At 43.2% G+C, this 21,930-nt stretch overlaps 1 protein-coding gene across 1 annotated transcript in view; it reads left to right on the forward strand.

The window, feature by feature from the left end:
- Positions 1 to 780: 780 nt before the first annotated feature.
- The window catches only part of LOC130455428 (myosin phosphatase Rho-interacting protein-like), a 59,900-nt gene continuing 38,750 nt past the window's right edge, over positions 781 to 21,930 (forward strand). Inside the window, exon 1 of the mRNA XM_056804473.1 lies at positions 781 to 2,218. Within this exon, the coding sequence (XP_056660451.1) occupies positions 2,099 to 2,218 (120 nt within the window). The 5' untranslated portion in view covers positions 781 to 2,098. The remainder of the gene's footprint in view (positions 2,219 to 21,930) is intronic.

The following is a 21,930-nucleotide window of genomic DNA, read 5'->3' on the forward strand; positions in this document are numbered from 1 at the left end:
TAGAGAACAGTGTGAGGACACCACCACAGGAGAAAGGCCATGTGATTCTTGAGTTACTTGCCTACATGGGTTTATGTGTTCCGTACTGTGTCCCCATCTTCTTGTCTAGACCATAAAGTGTCCATTCTTATGTATTTGCAGGAGAGTGTACCCCGGCTTTATGTGGGGGAATGCTGCATTTATTAAAAATTACTCGCTGTGCTATTTCAGAAAATGCTTTTTCTTTCATTTATTTGTATCAAATGGCCGAGTGCTAGTACTAATATACTAATGGGGGCTCCTCGGCTTTAGTTTAGGAGTGGAGACCGTTGCAGTACTAAGAACTCGAGGTAGGGGACAGGGGGACTCGATCCATGAATGCTAGTTTTCCCAGGTTTGGGAGGCTCGCCTTGGGCAGGCTCTACAATGATCATATACTATCCAGTAACTTCTCCAGAGCAGCAACGATGTCACGTTCCCCTTTGCAGCCCGACTTTTCCTCAGCTCGGAGCCTTGCACACACAGCAGGGGCTCAGGGAATGTTTACTGAATGATTAATGCAGAGTTCATTCCATGCCATGCCTTTTACCTACCCCCTCCGATAGAGTATGCAGTGGGGTGGGGAAGTTGCAATCGTTTCTTTCAAGAACAGTTTCTCTTCTTTTCTTTGCCTTGCCTTGCCTTGCTCCTGTCCTTGGCCTCGGCCCCAGTCCCAGCAGCTGTCAAGGAAGAAGGCTGGACTCGCTCACCAGTCCACCAAGCCTGAATGTCCCATCCCAGCACCACCACCTTCTCTTTTTTTTTTTAAAGTTACCTACCTCATGAGCGCTTTCACTCGGTCTCTTTCCTCTCTCTGTTGATTCTTATTGGTCAATGGGTTCCTTTGTTAGCAAGCACAGGCCGCCATCATTGGTCAGGATGGGCTGTCCATCGCAGAAGGGGCGAGGCTCCACTTACCCCATGGCCCCTACCAACTCCCCCCTCTCCTTCTAATTCCCTTCCTCCCTCCTCTTCTAACCGTGACCCCTCCCCCACCCCCACCCTCTCTCGCTCGATCCCAGGAACGCGCGAGACGCTAGGCTACCATTTGCAACTGCCCGGGAGTGCAAAGGGGAGCAGCGGCGGGTGCTGGCGGGGAGGATTCTTTCCTGGGGGACCATGCAGTGATTCTCCCTGGATAACTTGGACTCGCAGACTAACCCGAGAGAGGAGTCGTAGCAGCTTCAGAGGATGCGTCCATGGGCGAGTTAAAACCAGGAGGCGGCCGCAGAGGCTGTGGCTGTACGAGCGGAGAAGCCCTGGGAAGCAGTGGCTGGGGATTGTTCCTTAATTGAGGGGGGGACCCCCCGGGGCCGGCGTTTTTCACCTGCAGCGTTGTCCTTGCGGGGGGGTGGGATTTGGGAGGGGGGAGGGTGGGAGTTGCATTTCTCTGTCCTGTTCAGTCTCGACTGGCGGGCCCTCGGACCCTTCTCGGCCAGGCAGCTTCCCATCTGGATTCTTCTGCATGGAAAATCCCCGGCCGTGAAATACGGACGGGCCCAGTGCCCGCAGCCGCCTTGCATTCGTGCCTTATCCGGGGGACTGTCCCCACCCCCAAGGCTTGCCTCCGCCGGGTTGTGGAGGGAGAAGCGTTACCACCGAGTCTCTGGAATCTCTCTCCCTGCTTGTGGTGGTGTTGGTTGGTCTGGTTGCCTTTCCCGGGACAAGGGATATGGATTTGCACCTTCCCTTCGGTGACTGAGCCAGTGCCTAGGTCGACCCCAAATTTTGTGTCTTCGGCTTAACTCCCTTCCCTCCTCGGAAACTGGGATGCCCCCAAAGTGAGCGGGGACCGGTTTGAGACGCCCAGTCCTTGGATTGCCAAAGCCCGCAACCGATCTGAGGATATTATTGCACAACCCAGCCGAGAGGAAACCGTGCCGGGCTCTCTCGGGCCCCTCCCCGCCTCCGTCTCCCTCTCCTCGGCTCCCAAGTCCCCATCCCCTGCCTGCGGGGCTCCTTGGATGAGCTTCTGGAAAGAGGACCCGCTGGGGCGAGGGTCAGGGCGCCGGGGCATTCGCCGTCTCCCCTTCCTTGAAGTAAAGAGGACAGCTCGAGAGCCTCGCTGGACACCCGAAAAATGTCCGCGAAGGAGAACCCCTGCCGGAAATTTCAGGCCAACATCTTCAACAAAAGCAAGTGTCAGAATTGCTTCAAGCCCCGGGAGTCTCATTTGCTCAACGATGAAGATTTAAACCAGGTGAGCCTTTAGGATTTCCTTGATTTTGTACCCGAGGTGAGGAGGTCACGGCCCCCTCCCTCCCCCCAGACTGTGAGCCCAGCCGCTGCCCTTGCACATGTTCGCTCCCTTCTGATGGCTTTCTTTTCAGTCTGATTTGCAAGCGAGGTTTTTCATGGACTCGGCTCCTTGGCTGTCAGCATTTGGCTTTTTTATTTTTTTTATTTTTCCCATCCTGCCTAGCTTTGGGCCTTCTCCATGATTTTCTCCACACGCTTATCGTGTTTCCCCCCTCCGTCCCTGTGGCGTGGATCTTTAAAGCTGTAACCTATGTGATGGAGAAGCCCTTGGACTTGATATGTCGAGAGGCTTATAAAGGGGTCGTGGATTTGCTTGGCTGTAATTTCATTTGTAGAAGGGGAGGGAAAGGAAAGCCCACCCTGACCGAGGTTGGGGGAAGGAGGCCAGTGGATGGGTGGCTTGTTTTTTCAAAATGGCTTTAAAGATTTCCCCCAAGAGAGGAAAACAGTGAATTAAAAGAAAAAAAATGCAACCCAGAATCAAAGTCCTTATGTATTCAAAAGGAAGCCAAGCTAGCCCTGGGAAATGTGCCTTAAATGTAATTAACCGCATCTCTGCCACCCACAGGAAGTTTACATTCGAAGATGTCTCATTTAATTTTTAAAAAATTAGTCTACAAAACTGAGTGAGTTGTTCTGTCTGAGTATTCCTGCTGGCTGTGTGTAAATAAAGCGGCCAGGCCGAGGCATTCACAGCTGTTAGTAAACACAGATTGGGGGCTGGGGGGGGATGGAGGGAGGGGGAAATACAGAGCAAATGGTGATACTGTAACACCCCCACCCACCCTCCCCAAGTTCCGATGTCCCGGTTACAAGCCTATTATGGAAAAGATGTCAGACATGGCTGGGGGAGGTCATGAAATCTCAAGGCTAATATGGAAAAAAATGTAACAGAAAAAATATGCGTTTGTGGGGGAAAGAGGAGGAGCGGGAAGTGCAATTGATAGACAGAGTCTGGACAAAGGGAGAATCCTGAAGTATGCTGAAAAATAACATCCTTTCTTGTTCCCAGAGCTTGGTGATATGATTCATGGGTTGGGGGGGGATCAGTTTCCAGTGTGAGACTCCAAAAATGCTGGATTGTGATTACTTTGGAGAAAACAAACCACTTGCTCATTTTGGGTTCCTTACAGTCCGGGTTTGGGGCTGGGGAGGGTGGACTTTTGCTATCAACCCTGATCACTGGCTGGAAAAGGGTGGGGAGAGGAGCAGAGGAGTCAGGCCCAGGCTAGAGATTCTGATCCTGTCTGACCCAATTTGCTTTGTTTCCTTCAAGCACATCCTCTCACTGCCTGGGTTCTCCACATTCTCCCCCCACTCCCCCACCCCCCAGTGTCAGCCGGAATTGGGTAAGAGGCTTCCTAAGATCTCAGTGAGGAGGGGCTTGCCTTTGATTTAAAAGCTGGGCATCTTTTGTTGGTGGGAGGGCCAGGGATGGGTTGTAGCATAGGAAAATACTTTTTGACCCAATTTATAGGTGTGCCGCTTCTAGAAATCTACAACTGGAAGGGACTAGAGGAATATTCTAGACTACCTCCTTCATTTTACATATGGGGAAACTGAGTCCAGAGAGGAGTGGTGACTGTTCAGTCTCACACAGTCAGGTAGAATCTTGGTTTCCTAATTCCCTAGTCCAATCAGTACTCTGTCTAGTCTGCCGGATGGCTATATTGTGGTTTAATTGCTAGGTAGGGCGGTTCAAGACTTTTTATTTTTGTATTAATTGAAGACTTGAGCCTCCCATTTATCCCCCATAAATTCCTGCCTATAAATTGTGGTGAATATGGTCTGTGACCCTCTCTCTGTCCCTCTTCTCTTTCTATTCCCACCCCAAATCTCATTAAATGTGTCCATTTAGCCTGGGGATCTGGTAGTGAACTTTGTTGCTCATCATTGTCATGCATTCCAATCATAGTGACCTAGTTATAATAATTCCTGTTGCAGATGGGGGAGCCCAGGAAGCATGGAGGGAGACCTCTGTTTAATGCTACAATGCACATAAGATTGGTTTGTTTACATTTGTCCATTTATACAGCAAACATTTAGTAAGCACCTCTGGGTGTATCTGCCAGGTGTTGGAGGGATACAAAGTTGAGGTAAGACATCATCTTTGCCCCCGATGAAACTGAGGGTCCTGTAGGGGAATGAGGGGACGGCCTCGGTAGCTATACTTCAGAGAGTTGCTCCTGGAGATTCTTGGAGTGAGGTAAGATGCAGATAGGAGTGAAGGGCTGGCTGTGTGGAGAAGGTGGCACTTGAGTTGGCTTTAATCAGTCATCAATGGGTAAAGAAGGAAAGGACAGTTTGGGCTCGGAGCCAAGCCAGAACACAGTGCAGATTGGTAGCTGGAGCCTAGCTCATGGGAGAGGAGAATACGAGAAAACTAGAAAGCAAGGTAGCGCCAGTTTGTGGAGGGCAGGCAGGAATCTGAACTTTACTGGCCAAGATTAGGATTTGCCAAGCAACAAACACCCTCAAAATTAGAATGGACCAAATAAAAGCCAGCGACTCCATGGGAAAACCAAAAGACAAGCAAGAGGAGCCACTCAAGATTTTGAGCTCAAATGATCCAAGTTAGGCGTAAGAAGGACATTTTTTCTAGTGTGGTATGAAGGTACGAAGAGCTTATAGGGCTGAAGACCTGCTGAGAGTCTTTTTTTTTTAAACCCTTACCTTTCTTCTTAGAATCAATACTGGGTATTGGCTCCAAGGCAGAAGAGTGGTAAGGGCTAGACAATGGGGATGAAGTGACTTGCCCAGGGTCACACAGCTGGGAAGTGTCTGAGGCCAGATTTGAACCCAGGACCTCCTGTCTTTAGGTCTGGCTCTCAATCCACTGAGCCACCCAACTTCCCCCCTACTTTTGCAGTGGACCTGTTGGGAATAGTAAGGATCTGTGCTAGTCTGGTGAGAACAGAAGGGAGTGGAGAGAATGAGTGCCAAATGATGTTACAGAAGTGGAATCATTAGTACAGGGGTAGCTGATTGGATATGAAAGATGAAAGAGAAAAGGTTAACTATAACTCCAAAGTTTTGAATGGGGCTAGCCAGAGGAGAAGTAGATTTAAGGGGGAATGCTAGGATGGCACATCATGGTGTAGATAGTGGAATATAAAAATGAGGAAGTCTTGTGGCCAGTTAACTGTCAGTCTGGAGCTAAGAGCGTAAGTCAGGACTAGTTAGAAAATTGGGGCTGATCTCTTTAGAGGTGGCATTTCAAGGCCACTGAAATAAATGAGAGTGCTTGGGGGAAGAGAAAAAAAGAATACCAAGAAGAGACCCTTGGGAACAAGCACAGAAGCACAAAGAGAAATTGGGAAGATCAGGAGTCAGCAGAAGTGATTCAAGAAGTAGGAGGAGAACCAGCAAGTTCTTCATCCAAGGGAGGTGGGGGATGAACTGAGTGTCAAAAGCATTAGAGAAGTAAAGAGGATAAGACCAGAAAAAAGGACATTGAATATGGTGGCCAGGAGTTAACCACTGAGGAGAAAGCAATTCCATTGACCTGAGACTGCATGATGAGGAGTTGAGAGAATGGAAAGTGAGGAAGTGGAAGCACTTGGTAGTGACAGCTTTTCCCAATAAATTTAGCAACTGAGGTGAGAGGGAGAGACAGAATGGTCGCTGGCTAAGGCTGGAAGAGCAAAGAGAATTTATTTTTGTATCTGGGAAGATATGATGGAGTAGATGTAAAGAAGCTAGTGGATAGGGAGAGATCCGTGATGACTGAGGGAAGAAATGATTGACTTTAATAATAATGATAATAATAGCAAGCACTTATAACATTTTAAGATTTGCAGAGCACTTTGGAAATATCTCATGACAACCCTGGTAAGGAGGTTATCTCCACTTCATAGATGAAGAAACTGAGGGAGACAAAGTTTAAGTGACTTGTCAAGGGCCACAGAGATAGTAAGTGTCTGAGGTAGAATTTGAACTCAGGTCTTCCTGATTCCAGGTCTATGCACTGTATCTCCTAGGGTTTTTTGTTTTTTTTTTAAACCCTTACCTTCCGTTTGGAGTCAATACTGTGTATTGGCTCCAAGGCAGAAGAGTGGTAAGGGCTAGGCAATGGGGGTCAAGTGACTTGCCCAGGGTCACACAACTGGGAAGTGTCTGAGGTCAGATTTGAACCTAGGACCTCCCATCTCTAGGCCTAGCTCTCAACACACTGAGCTACCCAGCTGCCCCCTCCTAGGGTTTTTTTGTTTGTTTTTTTAATAGCATTTGACTGATTCTTGTCAAAGAAAGATGAGTTAGTAGAGTCATAGTAATAATAATCAATCAACAAACATTAGGGATATAAGAAAAAAATGAAACTTTGTGCCCTCAAGTAGTAGACCCTCCCATACATAATGTATGGGAGACTGTACACACACAAAATGTGTCTATACAAGATAAATACAAGATAATTTTTTGGGAGGCAGAGAAGAAGGGGAAAGAGGCTAGGAGCTGGGAGATCAGGAAAGACTGTTTGTAGAAGGTGAAATGTGAGTTGAGTTTTGCAAGCAACTACGGGCTCCTAAGAGGCACAGGTAAGGAGGGAGTGCATTCCAAGCATGAGGAACAGCTGGTAGAAAGACAGAGAGAGATGGAGCTGTATATCATGGAGAGAGAGAATGCCCTGTGTTGTAAGGAACACCAAGAAAGCTAGTTTGGCTGGATTGTAGAGTCCAGGAAGGAGAGTATATAATTATCATGGAAAGATAAGGTAGGACTCGGTTGCAAAGGCCCCGAGATCTTAAACAGTAGGATTTGTATTTCATCCTAGAAGTATTATAGGAACCTTTTGGAATTTATCGAGAAGACGAATTTGTTTGGTTTTACAAAGGAAGGAAGGAAGGAAGGGTAGTGAGGTGACGCAGAGAATAGAGAGCCAGGCTCAGAGATAGGAAGTCCTGGGTTCAAATATGGCCTCTCACATTTCCTTGCTGTGGGTCCCCTGGCCAAGCCCCTTTACCACTGAGGCTTAGCCCTTATTACTCTAATATCTTGGAACTAATACATAGTATTGATTCGACGATGGAAGGTGAGAGTATATAATATAAAAAAAGGCAGGGAGCATTCATTGCATCTGTTAGTTTTTATATTATCTCTTTTAAAAGTTGTGTGTTTGAAACCCCAAACTATAGGCTATTCTATTTTCATCAGTGATGAGCAAGTTTTTGAGAGGATTGGATAGCAGACTGGCAGGAAGAGCTTTGGTGTTATACCCCCAAACGACTAACCTGAGTGTAACATCCATCCCAAGAGACCTTCCTAAGGGACTTGCTGAAACGGAGACCTTCTCGTTAAGAATTATAGCTTTAACTGCCTTCTCCCTGTGGAGTCAGAATGGGTCCTGTGCGGGTTTGATTGTCATTTGTAAGGAGTTTGTAGAGGAGACAGAGAGAAAGAAGGGAAGGAAAAGCTTCTTGAGAGAAGTGATTGAATTAATTTTATGAAGAAACATTATAATGAGGATTTGATGGAGAAAGCAATTGAGAGAAGCTAAAAGATTGTTTGGAGAGAAGTTGGAAAAATGGAGAAAGAAGATGGAGAGGCTTTTCTGCTTTAACCTTTATCTTTTTTAACTCTTCCCTTATATCTTAGAATCAGTATGGCTAGGCAATGGGGGTTAAGTGACTTGGCCAGAGTCATACAACTCAGACATAGCTGAGGTCATAGTTGAATACAGGACTGACTTTAGCTGCACCTTTAACTTTTATCTTTCAAAGAGTATAAAGAAAGCTCTTGAGAAGAGACTCAGCTTGATATATTAAGTGAACGAAATGATGGGTCTGTGTTTTTAGAAGTCACCCATAGTTATAGTGAAGGTGGAAAGTGACTTTGGTTGTGGTCCAAGTGAAGCTGTTTGTATCTTTGTGTAGTTATTGATGACAGTTAATAATTGTTTTCCATTTGAATAAGTTTAACAGTTAATAAATTGTTAATTTTATAATCTTAATATTTATTCTTAGGGATTTGGTAGAAAGGGGAAAAAACTTACAAGGAAGATTTGTTCAGTTAAATAACATTTAATTTTAATGAATGGGAATGGGGGACCTGAACTAAAAGATTGATGAGAAAGATGTTACAATTTTATTAATAAAGTATCTAAACACTCTCGGATCACCCTAGAACTCAAGATTATAAAATGAAATGTGGGAGTGAGTCAATAGGAGGCTTAGGGGCGGGTAACTTGTAAATGAAATTGGTTGGTGCCCCTTTATAACCCTGTTATATGTTCAGCTTGTCCTAGGGAACCCTGTCTTACTTGGTTGGATTCTTATAGTTGGTATTTTTAAATTCCCCCCCTTCCCCCTTTCCCAGGGTATCATCTTCTCATAGAATCTTATATGCAAAGTGTTTGTTAGATTGTTGATAAATAATTACAACAACCTGTGTATTTAGCAATTAGTTTAGCCTTATTGGTATTCTAAGTAGAAATTTATCACCTCTTTAAAGACAGAGATCGATATGTTTAATGTATATTATAATGTTTTTAAACTGGAGACTCAGAGTGGTTGCCTGATTTTAGGAGCAGACTTGGAGAATAAAATAAAGACTTAAGAATATTTAAATAATGGGAAGATCACAAAGTAATTCAAAGAAAAGTTATAAGTGGGGAGGCACTTAAGTTATTATTTTGTAAATTTCCCAATCTGTCTGATCATTCCAAAATACCAGGCACTTAAACAATAGGAAACTGTACTGGTTTATATACCTCTTAATGAGTGGGAGGAGTTGGTCAGGAATGTTGAGGGTATATTGGGGAAAAGGGGAGGGGTCAGTAGAAAAGGAAGCAAAGAAAGTTTTTAAGTGAAAAAAAGGAGAGCTTATCTGTGAGAATGAGCATAGGGCCTTACTCATCACTATGTGTGAAGCTAGAATTACCTTCTCATAGAGAAACAGAAAAGTACCACCAGAATGTGAATTTAGATGATACCATCCTTGCAAAGAAAGATTCCCAATAGGGAAAAACAATGTTAACCAATGCCGGAGTATCCTCTCATGTGTGGGTTAGAGAAATCCAATAAAAGAATCATCATACACATTTGAAGACAAACATTTACAAGATTCCTAAATTTACAAAGTTTTTAAAGATTGAAGATGTGAACAGAGGTCAAAACAACTTGAAACAAGATCACCACCAGCACAGTACAAGTGAAGGAGTAGAATTACCTTCTGTTACAATTTGGGCCTGGTTGACCATATAAGTGATAAGTGTATTTGAAAGAGAAATGCAATATTGGGGTATGACAGTTTAATTCCAAAGAATCAGCATTAGGAAATGAAGATAACCAAGGATGGAGTGACCTAGTAAGAATGATATCCCAATCATCGGTCATAACAATTTAATACCAGGACACCAACCTGATGCAGTCAGAAAAGTTATAAATGTGGGCTAGATGATCATAGATAGATCACATAAATATACATGAGAAGAGAATTTTAATTTGGATCAGAAGAAGTTAATGATCAAAGAACCAATGTTCAGAAACACGCTATGCCCCCAAGAGTATCAAGAATTGAAGAAAAATCACAAAATGTTGCTAAAAGACTTCAGTGATCCGAATGTATTGGAGATCCTTGCATTAGAAATTAAGGAAATTTCATAACCAGATAGAAAAATTTGATTGTAAAATGCTTGAGTTGAAGACGGAATTGAAAACTCAAATGGAGCAAAAGCTTAGGTATCCAAGAAATGAAACAAGTCATCTACTTGATACAAAAGAACTATTAAAAGGTGCTAAAGGGAAAAAAAAACTGCTACATTGAAGTAGCAACTCAAGTTATTTAGTCAGCATAGAGAAATAAGAAAGGAGTTTATTGGAGAAAATCAGACACCAAATATGGAAGCCCAAAAACTTTGCCCAGGATCAAGGGGGATCCTAGTTTAGGCAATGAGGTAAGGTCAATATGAATAATTTAGAATCCCTTTGGGGTAAGAAAACAAGACACAGAAGATAAAAATACTGGTAATAATTCCATAACAACAACCAACTTGGATACAAATGCAGAAAAATCAATAGGTCAAATAGAATTAGAACAATACAACCTATAAATAGAAGGAGGTCAAGTGGTGCTTTCTATCATGATGTCTATATATTTAATGTTGATGATATCTATATATTATATTTAATATTGATGGAGTTCATATACTCCAAAATGATTTTTGAGGGACTGAAAAGTTTTTAACTATGGGGAGAAATGTAACACCTGTTACACCTCTTCTACAGAGATTATAGAGAATTGTTACTCTCTTTAAAGAGACACTAAGTGTTAGAAGTTGTAATTGACATTAAAAAAAAAAAAGCCTTTTATGTCTTAGAATCAGTTTTATGTATTGGTTCCAAGGCAGAAGATCAGTAAGGACTAGGCAATGGGAGTTAAGTGACTCCCTGGGTCACAGAGCTAGGAAGTATCCAAGGTCAGATTTGAACCCAAGACCTTCCATCGCTAGGCCTGGCTCCTTCATTTATGAAGAAATATTATAAAGAGAATTTTACAAGGAGTAAGTCTGATGAGAGAGACTATTGACAATTTTTACAAAGTATTATTCTTCACTTGTGTCTTACTGACCATAGCTATAGAAGGGGTTTCCTTGGCAAGGATATTGGAGTGGTTTGCCATTTCCTTCTCCATTGGATCCTATGATCAGGCAGTCAGAGATTACATAGCTAGGAAGTATCTGAGGCTGGATTTGAATTCATGTCTTCCTGACTCTAGGCACAGTGAATTTTACTACTGGGCCATAGATACCTCTTTAAAAAGTAAACCCTTAGAAAATGCTTGTCAATTTAATAATAAGAATATATATGGGAACAAGTAAAGTGTTAACACTGTTAAATTAGGTAAAGTCAAGTGGCTTTTGCACTATGCAAGGATATTCCCTCTGTCTGGAATTCTTCATCTCTTGCCCACCTTGGCTTCTTTCAAGCTTTGTTCAAAGTCCCACTGTTCTTTTTTTTTTTCGGGGGGGTGGTGGTATTTAATTAGTTAATTTAGAATATTTTTCCATGGTTATAAGATCCATGTTATTTCCCTCCCCTCCTCCCAACCCCCTCCTGTAGCTGATGCACACAGTACCACTGGGTTTTCCATGTGTCGTTGATCAAGACCTATTTCCATATTCTTGATATTTGTACTAGGATGATCATTTAGAGTCTGCATCCCCAGTCATGTCCCCATCGGACTATTTGATCAAGCAGTTGTTTTTCTTCTGTGTTTCTACTCCCACAGATCTTTCTCTGGATGTGGATGGTGTTCTTTTTCATAAGTCCCTCAGAATTGTCCTGGGTCATTGCATTGCTGTTAGTAGAGAAGTCCATTCCATTAAATTGTACCACAATGTACCCATCTCTGTGTACAATGTTCTCCTGGTTCTGCTCCTTTTGCTCTGCATCAGTTCCTGGAGATCTTTCCAGTCCCCATGGAATCCCTCCAGTTATTATTCCTTTGAGCACAATAGTATTCCATCACCAACAGATACCACAATTTGTTCAGCCATTCCCCAGTTGAAGGGCATCCCCTCGTTTTCCAATTTTTGGCCACCACAAAGAGCGCCGCTAGGAATATTCTTGTACAAGTCTTTTTCCTTATTATCTCTTTGGGGTACAAACCCAGCAGTGTTATGGCTGGATCAAATGGCAGGCAGTCTTTTAGCAAAAGTCCCACTCTTCTAGAAGAAGCCTTTCTTGGTCCTTAATTTTAGTGCCTTTCATCTGATATTGTCTCAAATTTATCTGCATGCATCTTGTAGTTTTTTTTTAATGTTATTTCCCCTGCTAGAATATATGCTCCGTAACTGTAGGGGCTAGATTTTGTCTTTCTTTGTATTCACAGTGCTTAGTGTACAGTGGCACATAGTAGGTGCTTAATAAATGACTGTTGATTTCACTACCTTGCATCAGACTGGCCAATAATCAGAGAGTTAACTATAATTCTTTTGGCAAAATGACTGCCAGGGCTTAATATCTAAGGACTTAATAGCAGGACTTTCCAACTGACTTTTGCTATATGTGTTGTCTCCCTCAATGAGTTTGTGAGCTTTTTTATGATAGAAACTGTCAGGGGCAGGTAGGCCTCAAGTTGGGAGAACCTGGGTTCAAATATGGCCTCAGCTACTTCTTAGCTGTGTGACTCTGGGAAAGTCACTTAACCCCAATTGCCTAGTCCTTACTGCTCTTCTGCCTTAGAATTGATACTAATAATTGATTCTAAGACAAGAAAATGTTTAAGAAAAGAAAAGGAAAAAAGTAGAGACTGTCTTCCTTTTTTCTATTTGTAATCCCAACACCGCAGAGTACTTGGCACCTAGTAAACACTTAATAAATGTTCTATTTCCAATTTTATTTGAATTATTGAACTGTTATCAATGGCATTGGGGAGGTACTCTAATTATTTAAAATACTTTATTGTTTTTTCTTTAAGAAGGTCTCGGAAAACACTGAAGTCTTCAGGGCCCATCTGCAGTTGTTCTTTTCTGAAATGATAGCAATTTTTTGTTGGGGAAGATTAGACTGGACTTGACATTGTTTTTGGAAAGCTTTTGCTCTTGAGGGAGGGAGACAGTGATTTTGCCAGCAGTTCCAACTTCCTCTGCATCTGGTCTTCACTCACGCTCTGTTCATTAAATAACCTAAACAAATCAGGTCCCTCTCTGTCGCCCCGGCTCTTTCATCCTTCCCTCTATCCTATTCCCCAGCTTTGCTCTGAGCATGCCTTACAAAAATTCAAAGGACATCCAAACAGAATTCAGTGGGCTCTGACGTTATCAGGCCATCACATTAAGGGCCCTGCAAGTTGCTTGTTCTGAAATTTTTTTCTCTCCCCCCACCCCGATTTAAACTTTGTTTCCTCCAGCAATTGTATTTCCCCCCTTAATGTTTATATTTGCCCAAGCAGGTTCTCAGCTTCCTATTTTGGCCCCGAAGACAATATATTGTGCCTTCAAGTGCTTTAAGCTCACCAGTGGAACCCTTTTCCTCTTTCTCCCATAGAGAGACCCCGAGATAAAAAGAAGATGCCTGAGATCCAGGCAATCAAGTGACAGACCCAGAATTCAGAATGAACATTTCTCTCTTTCTCTCTCTCTTTCTCATTCTTTTTTTCTCTTCATCTCTCTTTCCACACACACACATATATAATTATACATATTATATATGCACACACACACACATAGAGAGAGAGAGAGAGATGATAGATTCAGTATTTTTGTTGTTGTTCAGTCAGAACTCTTCAAGACTGCATTTGGGGTTTTCTTGGCAAAGATACCGGAGTGGTTTGCCATTTCCTTCTCCAGCTCGTTTTATAGATAACTGAGGCAAAAGCAAGGAGGGTTAAATGACTTGCTCAGGGTCACATAGCTAGTAGTGTCTGAGACCATATTTGAACTCATGAAGATGAATGAGTCTTCCTTATTCTAAGCCCAGGGCTCTATCCACTGCACCACCTGGATGCCCCGACATTCAATATGTACATGAATAATTTTATTTCAGACTCGACACACACACACATGTAAATGTGTGTTGTAAAGGAGGAGAAGATGGGGAGAAGGAGGGAAAAGGGATGAGAGAGAGTGAAAGGATTGTTTCTCTTCTCCATTCCTTATGGGGGAGATAAGTCAAGTCCTGTCCCTTTGAAAAAGGAATATGGCTCCATGGGGATGTTATCTGGGAGATGGAGGACAGAAGACCAGAGTGGGATTGTCTTGATAGGATGGCAAGATGCCTCTCTCAGTCCTAGGAGTCCAGGGCTCCTGAGATCAAATCTGTCTTTGAGAGGCAACATGAGCTCTTACCCTTCTGTTTCCCCAAGGGACAGTAACTGTCAGCCTTTCAGGGGTTTAGAAATGGTCAACTGCCAAGGAGGTGTCCGTTTCCTTGGTCAGACAACCCTGAGTCACTGGGAGCTGGAAGTCAAACCCTCTCTTGGTGAGAAGTGCGACCCTCCCAAACCTTTGAGAGGTCACAGGCGAGGATTCAGTGATTTCAATTCTTGATCCCCTTTGTTATGTTATTTAGAGACAGGCCCAAAGTCCTCAGTTTCAAATGATTTATTGAGGTTGAAATAGGAAGGGAATGGCAAGGGTATGAGGTAGGAAAACTGGAAAGTGGGTAAAAAGAAAACCCTAAAGATTTTCCCATCTTGCAGATTGGCCTTTCAGACTGGAGACCAAAGGCATCTCAGCCCTGATCTCTCCTTTTTGTCAACTGCTTTCTTGCCTTGAAAGTATTATGTCCAGGGACAAGTAAGGGAGAGAGAGAGAAGAGAGAAGAGAAGAGAGGAGAGAGAGAGAGAGAGAGAGAAGAGAAGAGAAGAGAAGAGAAGAGAAGAGAAGAGAAGAGAAGAGAAGAGAAGAGAAGAGAAGAGAAGAGAAGAGAAGAGAAGAGAAGAGAAGAGAAGAGAAGAGAAGAGAAGAGAAGAGAAGAGAAGAGAAGAGAAGAGAGAGAGAGAGGAGAAGAGAGGAGAAGGATCTGGATGGCTCTTGTCAAAAGTCCAAATCCACAGTCCCTCTTGAGGATTTTAGATAGCTGTAGTTGAGAGTCTTAATGGAGATGTTTCAAGGTCTCAGAAGGGAAAGTAAGTCCCAAATGAATGGGCTTCTTCTCAGCTTTCAGGAAATCTACCTTTCTCTTCCATCTCCCAGGCTGGAAGTGACCCCCTCCTGTCCCTTGGCTCCAAAGTTCTGATTCTTTCTCAGAATTCTCAGCTTTTCTTCTCCCCTCCTCCACTCTCTCTTCAGCTGGTCCCTCCATGAGACTGGTTTCTCTCCTAAATGCAAAATCTTATTTTATTTAAGTTCCTTGAGGGCAGGGAATGTTTCATTTTGGTTTTTGCATGGCTAGAAGCATGCCTTACACCTAGATGGCTCTGAATCCAGTGCCCTTGTTAAGAGGCCATTTACCCTGGCATTTTGCCCCAGCAAGATCAATTTGGCCATGACATATAGAGTGGATCAGAGGGGAAACTGACGAGTCTGGTGGATGATGCGCTCTTCCCAACTCTGCCATGGTGGTCGGAATATCTTGGTCTTTTGACCCTAGAATATAGTTGTTCAACTTACTGTTGTTGACTTATTTTCTTTCCTTCCTTTTCATTTCAACAAATATTTGTTAAGAACTTATAATGTACCAGGTAGACACTATGTTATACACGGGGACTACAAAGACAAAAATGAACCTGTTTCTCCTATCAAGGAGTGGAATCTTCCTACTTTGTCACTTTAGGAAATTTTCTTGAGTCCTCTGGGCCTCTGCTTTCCTTTTGTATAAAATGGAGCTAATAATAAGACCTGATCCATTCCCACACCCAAGGGATTGTGGTGAAAGTAAGAATTAAAGCTACTAGAAAAAGCCTTTGCATTTCTTAGAAGGAAGGTGCTGTGCAAATATAAGATATTTTAAATACTATAATCCTAACATAATCATGGAATCTTAGAGCTGGAAGGGGCTTTAGAGGTCAACTGGTTTAACCCAGCACTTTGCGGAGGGAGAAATTGGAATCCAGAGAGAGTAGATGATTCAGGTCAAAGTTATATGTAGAATTTAATTAGTGATGGAGGTGGACCTATATATAATGGTAGAGAGATTGAGCAGGTATTTGGTGCAGTGGATAATGCCAGGCCTAGAATCAGAATCAGAATGAGTTCAAATTTGACCTCAGATGCTTATTAGTTGTGTGACCCTGGGCAAATCACTTAATCTCTGTTTGTCTCAGTTTTTCAACTGATTTCATTGTAAAATAGGGGCAAGAATAGCACCTCCCACTCAGGGTGGTTGTATTTTTAAAGTGCCAGGCACTCTAGAAATGCTAGCTTTTACTAGTGGGACTGGACCTCTGGTCACCCAACTCCTGGTTTCTACCATATGCTGCTTCTTCCTATTACAGAGTCAGATGATTCTGCCAAGAAAGAATGATGATGAATATCTATGAGATAGACCAAGTCCCTACAAGGAGAAACCATAAACGTGACAGTGGGTAGAGTGGTGGACTTGGAAGCAGGAAGCACAGTGCCTAGAAGAACATCGTAGGACCTTAAGAAATATTTCTTGATTCCCCCTCAAACTCATCACCACCACCACCATCTTGCCTATTACTGTCGAGAACAGCCAACCCTAACTACATCCTCCCGGTTTCTTGTGTTCACAACCTAGGAGTCATCCTGAACGTCTCACTATCTCTCACTGCCTTCACATCGAAGCTATTACCAAATTCACCTTCGTAACGTATCCTGAACGCACCCCCTTCTTCACTCTCGCCCTACCGTCACCTCACCTCATGTTGATTCCTTCAACAACCAGCTGACGGATCTTGTTGCCTCGAGTCTCTTCCCACTCCAAATCGTCTTCCATTCAGTCACCAAAGCGATTTTCTTAAAAACAGGACAAAACGTGTCTCTTCCCTACTCAATAACTTCCAGTTTTTTCCTATTGCCTCCCGGAGCCAACACAAAATCCTCTATTTGGCCTTCAAAGTCTTTCATAGCTTAGTCCCTCCTGCCTTTGCCTTCTTACACCTTATCCCCTGGACAAGGATTCTTTGATCCACGTGACACTGGCCTTTTGGCTATTCCGTGAACAAGACACTCCATCTCCTGGCTCTGGCCCTTCTCTCTGGCTAGCTCCCATGCCTGGAATGCTCTCCCTCCTTCCTTCCTGGCTAGTGACCTTCCCGTCTTCCTTTCAGCCCCAACTAAAATCCTACCTTCTAACAGAAGCCTTCCCCAACCCTTCCTAATTGTAGCATCTTCCTTGTATTAATTATTTCCTATTTATCCTGTATATAGCTTGCTTTATATAGAATTGTCCACCTGTTGGCTCCCCCATTAGATGTGAATTCCTTGAAGGTAGAGACAGCCTTTTTTACCCCTTTTTGTATCCCCAGTGCTATCTGTGTTTCTAGACTTAACTCTGAGCCTCACTTTCCTCACCAGTAAAAGAGGATAATCATAATAATAATGAGAAATTGAAGCCCAGGAAGCACAAGGAGTAGCTAAGTGGCAGAGCCAGAATCCCATGCTTCTGGCAAAATTACCAATGCCTTGCCCCACATCCGCCATAAATGTAAAAGCCAAACTCTTGTCTTTTAAGTGAAAATACAGTTGAGTCGAAGGATCTCTAACGGTACTGTAAGGAAAGCAGAAAATGAACACTATTTGAAGCATTTTACAAGGGGAGCTGTCACATTTCAGCTCTATTGCCAATTGTAATTGCTTGTAGCAGGCACGTTACTCTTGCTAAGAAAGAGTGGCTTTTAGTGTTGTTACATTTAGAATAAAATTGATCTGAACATGTAAACTTGACAATATATATATATTTACCATTGGTAGACGACATTTCTTCTTTTGTATTATTCTCATCCTTTGCCTCATTAAATGAACTAAATCAGATCGTTTTAAGTTAAAAAAAATCTTATGTCCCTCCCCTCCCAGAGTCATCCCCTGTAACAAATAAAAAAGAGGGGGAAAAGTCAGCAAAGCTTAACTAACAAAATTTACTTTATACAAACAGCACTTTGCCGCTTTCTCTTTGCCCCCTAATGTTTGGTTTAAAAAAAAAACACCCCCCCCCCAATTTTCTGACTTAGAATCAGTACTAAGTTTTGTTTCCAAGGCAAAAAGCTGTAAGGGCTAGGCAGTTGGCGTTAAGTGACTTGCCCAGGGTCATACAGCTAGGAAGTGCTTCAGCCACATTTGAACTCAAGACCTCTTGTCTCTAGACTTGTCTATCTACTGAGCCACCCAGTTGCCCCTCTTTGCCCTGCTAATGTTTAGTGGCTTAGTCAGCCTTCTTTTGGTTGAGCCAATTTTCAGTTTCATTTAAGTTAGTATATCAATTAAAGCTCAGTGAATAGAGAGGTAGGATTAGACTCGGTAAGACCTGAAATCAAATCCAGCCTCTGACACTTCTTAGCTGTGTGACCCTGGGCAAGTCACTTAACCTCTGTTTGCTTTAATCTACTAGAAGGGGAAATGGCAAACCACTCCAGTAGCATTGCCAGGAAAACCTCATGAACAGGATTGGCATGCTGTGGTCCAGAGACTCTGACTCTTGAAGAGTCAGAGATGACTGACTGAATGAATAACAGTGAATTACAGGATGATTAGTTAGAGCTCTTGCTTCCAAATATCTACAGTTCTTCGTCATTCAAGGCCTTTTATAACCTGTTAGTAACCCAATCTCCTATTACTTTCCCTCCCGACCACTTCATGATGTTCCCATAAGTTGCCATGCTCTCCCATCCTTTCAGCAGCGCTGCCAGCCCTAACTCCTGGCACTTTCCCCAAACTCCACCTGTTGAAATACTACCCAGCCTTAAAGCCCTATTTTCAGTGTCAGCTCCCTTCAGGAAGCCTCTCCTGACTCCCTCCCTGCTGATCTCTGGGGTCCTTCCCTGCTCAAGAGCTGGACTCCCGGAATCCTTGAAAAGCACTGGAGATGCTTAGCCTGGAGAAGATGTGGGGAAGGTGTGATGCATCCGAATTACCTTCAGATATTTGGAAGAGGGATGCAAATAGGAGCACATGTAACTATAAGCTACATGGACAGCGATGGAAGGTGACCTTAGGTAGGTGGGGGGAGGCTCCAATAGCTACAGGTTCCAGAACCTTAACTGTACCTGAGAATATATACGGATATAATTCTGTTCCTTTTACCTCTTTGCCATGAAGCATCCTTTTCAACTTTCTGAGACCGGTACTATTTTCCCTGCTTAGACTTTTGGGGGAATCTTTTCTATTACTTTAGCTACTGGTATTCTTTTGGTTCTGCTTGTTCTGCTCTGTATCCGTCCTACAAATCTTCCCATATTTCTCTGATGTTTTGATATTCATCATTTCTTACTGCTTAGTTTTTTTCTGTGAACTTTTTACGTTCTGCTAACGTGTTGCCTCCAGCCTTTTTACACTGCTGTGAACATGTTGGATCTTTTTTTTTTTGTCTTTGACTTCTTTGGGGAATATGCCCAGGCCGGGGATTGTTGGGTCAAGGGGTGTGGATGGTTTGGCCACTTGGACTGCGTAATGCCCACGTTGAGACTCAGAACTGTTGGAGTACTTCAAAGCTCCAAGTCTGGTTTATTCATGTTCCTGCCTTCTTACAGCTGTTCCAGCAGTGCCTCTTTCCATCTTTTGTCACTTGGGGCATGAAGCGAAGTTTCAGAGTTTTAAAAGATCTGTTAAAAAAGCATTACTTTGCCATGGACAAACATACATGGCCATTTCTTTGTAGAAAGAACAGGGAAAGAGGATTGTATGTGACACTGTAAGTCTCTATTACGTACAGCTGACATATCCCTTAAATATACAATAAATTTCACCTGATGGTTCCAATATGGCTCGGTTTTTCTGAATTTCCTTCTTATCTCTTTTGTGTCTACTCCCCCCCCACCCCCCCAATCCAACCCTTACCTTCTGCCTTAGAATCAGTATGAGATATTGGTTCCAAGGCAGAAGAGCAGTATGGGTTAGGGCAGTGATAGAGAACCCTCACACTGCATGTGAGCCTTACCCCAGACAGGGAAGGGAGGAAGTGCTCCCATTGGGCTGCTGGGCAGAGGGATGGGTGAGAAATGTCCTCAGGCACATGTGGAAAGGGGAAGGGAGCAGCCCGCTCCTGTACATGTACCATAGGTTCACCAACATGGGGCTGGGAAATGGTGTTAAACAGCTAAGAAGTGTCCAAGGCCAGGTTTGAACCCAGGCCCTCTTATCTCTAGGTCTGGCATTCTATTCACTGAGCCACTTAGCTGCTCCCCTCTTTTATTTATTTGTTTATTTATTATTCATTCATCCATCTATTTATTTGTTTGTTTGTTTGTTTATTTATGAATAATTCCTTACCTTACATCTTGGAATCAATACTTCGTATAGCAGAGGAGCTATAAGGGCTAGCAGTGGGGGTTAAGTTACTTGCCCAGGGTCACACAGCTAGGAAATGTTTGAGACCAGATTTGAACCTAGGATCTCTTGGCTCTAGGCCTGGCTCTCAATCCACTGCCTCCCCCTCTTTTGTATTTTTAAAAATATCTTCCTTCTCCTAAAAAGTTCTCTCATTATAACAAATGAGCATAGTTAAAAAAAAAAAACAGCTGTGTGAAAATATATGTTTATTCTGACTTTGCATTCATCATCTCTGACAAGAGTTGGGAAGCATGCTTTATCATCAGTCTTCTGGAGTTGTGATGGGTCATTGCACTGTTTCTAAATTCGCCGTCTTTTACAGTTGTTTTCCTTTGTAGTGTGGTCGTCCTCGTATAAATGGTTCTCCTAGTTCAGTCTCTTTACTCTGCCTTGACTCATGTAAGCTCTTCCAGGCACGGCCATGTTCCTTAAAAACAAAACCAAACAAACAAAACTACTGTTAGGGATTTGGCGCGTGTATTTGTGTGGTCATTGATGGTTTGAAATTTGTCTTTTGAAAACTGTTCATATCTGACTTCTTATGCAGCGGAGGAATGGGCAGGAAAGTGTGTCAGGTTGGGGTCAGAAAGACTCAACTTCTTGACTTCAGATCGGACCTCAGCTATTTACTAGCTGTGTGACTGTGGGCAAGTCACTTCACGGAGTTTGCCTCAGTTTTTCCATCTACCCAATGAGCTGGAGAAGGAAATGGCAAACCACTCTAGTATCTTTGCCAAGGAAACCCTAAATGGGGTCATGATGAGCTGGAGAGAAGTGAAAAACGAAGCTAAGCCATGCACATGTTATTACTAAATTTGTCTTAGAATATTTGCCGAGTATCCCCTTTATAGGTTGTAAGTTGCTTGAGTGCAAAAACCATGCATTACTCATCCTCGTACAGTGGCTTCCATGGAGTGGGTACTTTAGTACCTATGAATGAATCTTTAAGCTTCGACTTCCTGGACCTCAGCCCAGCCTATACAGTCTGGGAAATAGAAGACCCGTTCTTCTGGTTACCGACGACGACGACGACTTGAGATTCTCGGGCGATTCGGTAAATGCTGTTTTCAATAAAGGATGTAGCCAGAGAGCTGGCTATGGACTCGGTACTTTTACTTCCTTGATATTCTCTGCACAGGTGGCCTTGGTTGGAAACATTCCTGGAATGCTGGTTCTTACCCAGAATCTTCCTGTTTGGTCAGCTCAGTTCCTCTCCGCCCCACGACCCCCCCAGTCCCAACTTTTCTTGGCTTTCGCTTTTCCGAGCTTCCTCTGGGTTAGTCCATTTCCTGGTGGCTACTGTTCTTTTGCTGGGTTTGAAAGCTCTGGTTAGGGCTCACTCTTGGCTGTCCCCCTCCTGCAGAGATGATGGGGGCTGGCAGATGATGAGAGAGTTTCAGGGCTTGCCTGGAGAATCCTTGGAGGGCAGGAAGGAATTTGAGCAGTGGCCATGTTTTTGTATTTGTGAAGTGCCTTACATTTACATTTGGACACAGTTTCCCTGGGTGGTTTTACTTCATTCCAAGACCGTTCTTCCTCAAAAGATATTTCTTACTGACCTCCACACCTTGAAAGTTGCCTGGGAAGAAAGAAAGCAAGGCTGTGTTTTCTAGTCTTGCTGTCAGAAGATCTGGGTTCAAACAGCATCTTTAAAACTTACTAGCCATTCATTAACTACTCTGTCTTAGTCAATAATTTTAATAATACAATTTAGTAACAATATTTGCATGGCTTAGCTTACTTACTAGTTTATTGTGAGTAAAATG

The sequence above is a fragment of the Monodelphis domestica genome, chromosome 7 (genome assembly GCF_027887165.1).
Source record: "Monodelphis domestica isolate mMonDom1 chromosome 7, mMonDom1.pri, whole genome shotgun sequence".
Lineage (NCBI taxonomy): Eukaryota > Metazoa > Chordata > Mammalia > Didelphimorphia > Didelphidae > Monodelphis > Monodelphis domestica.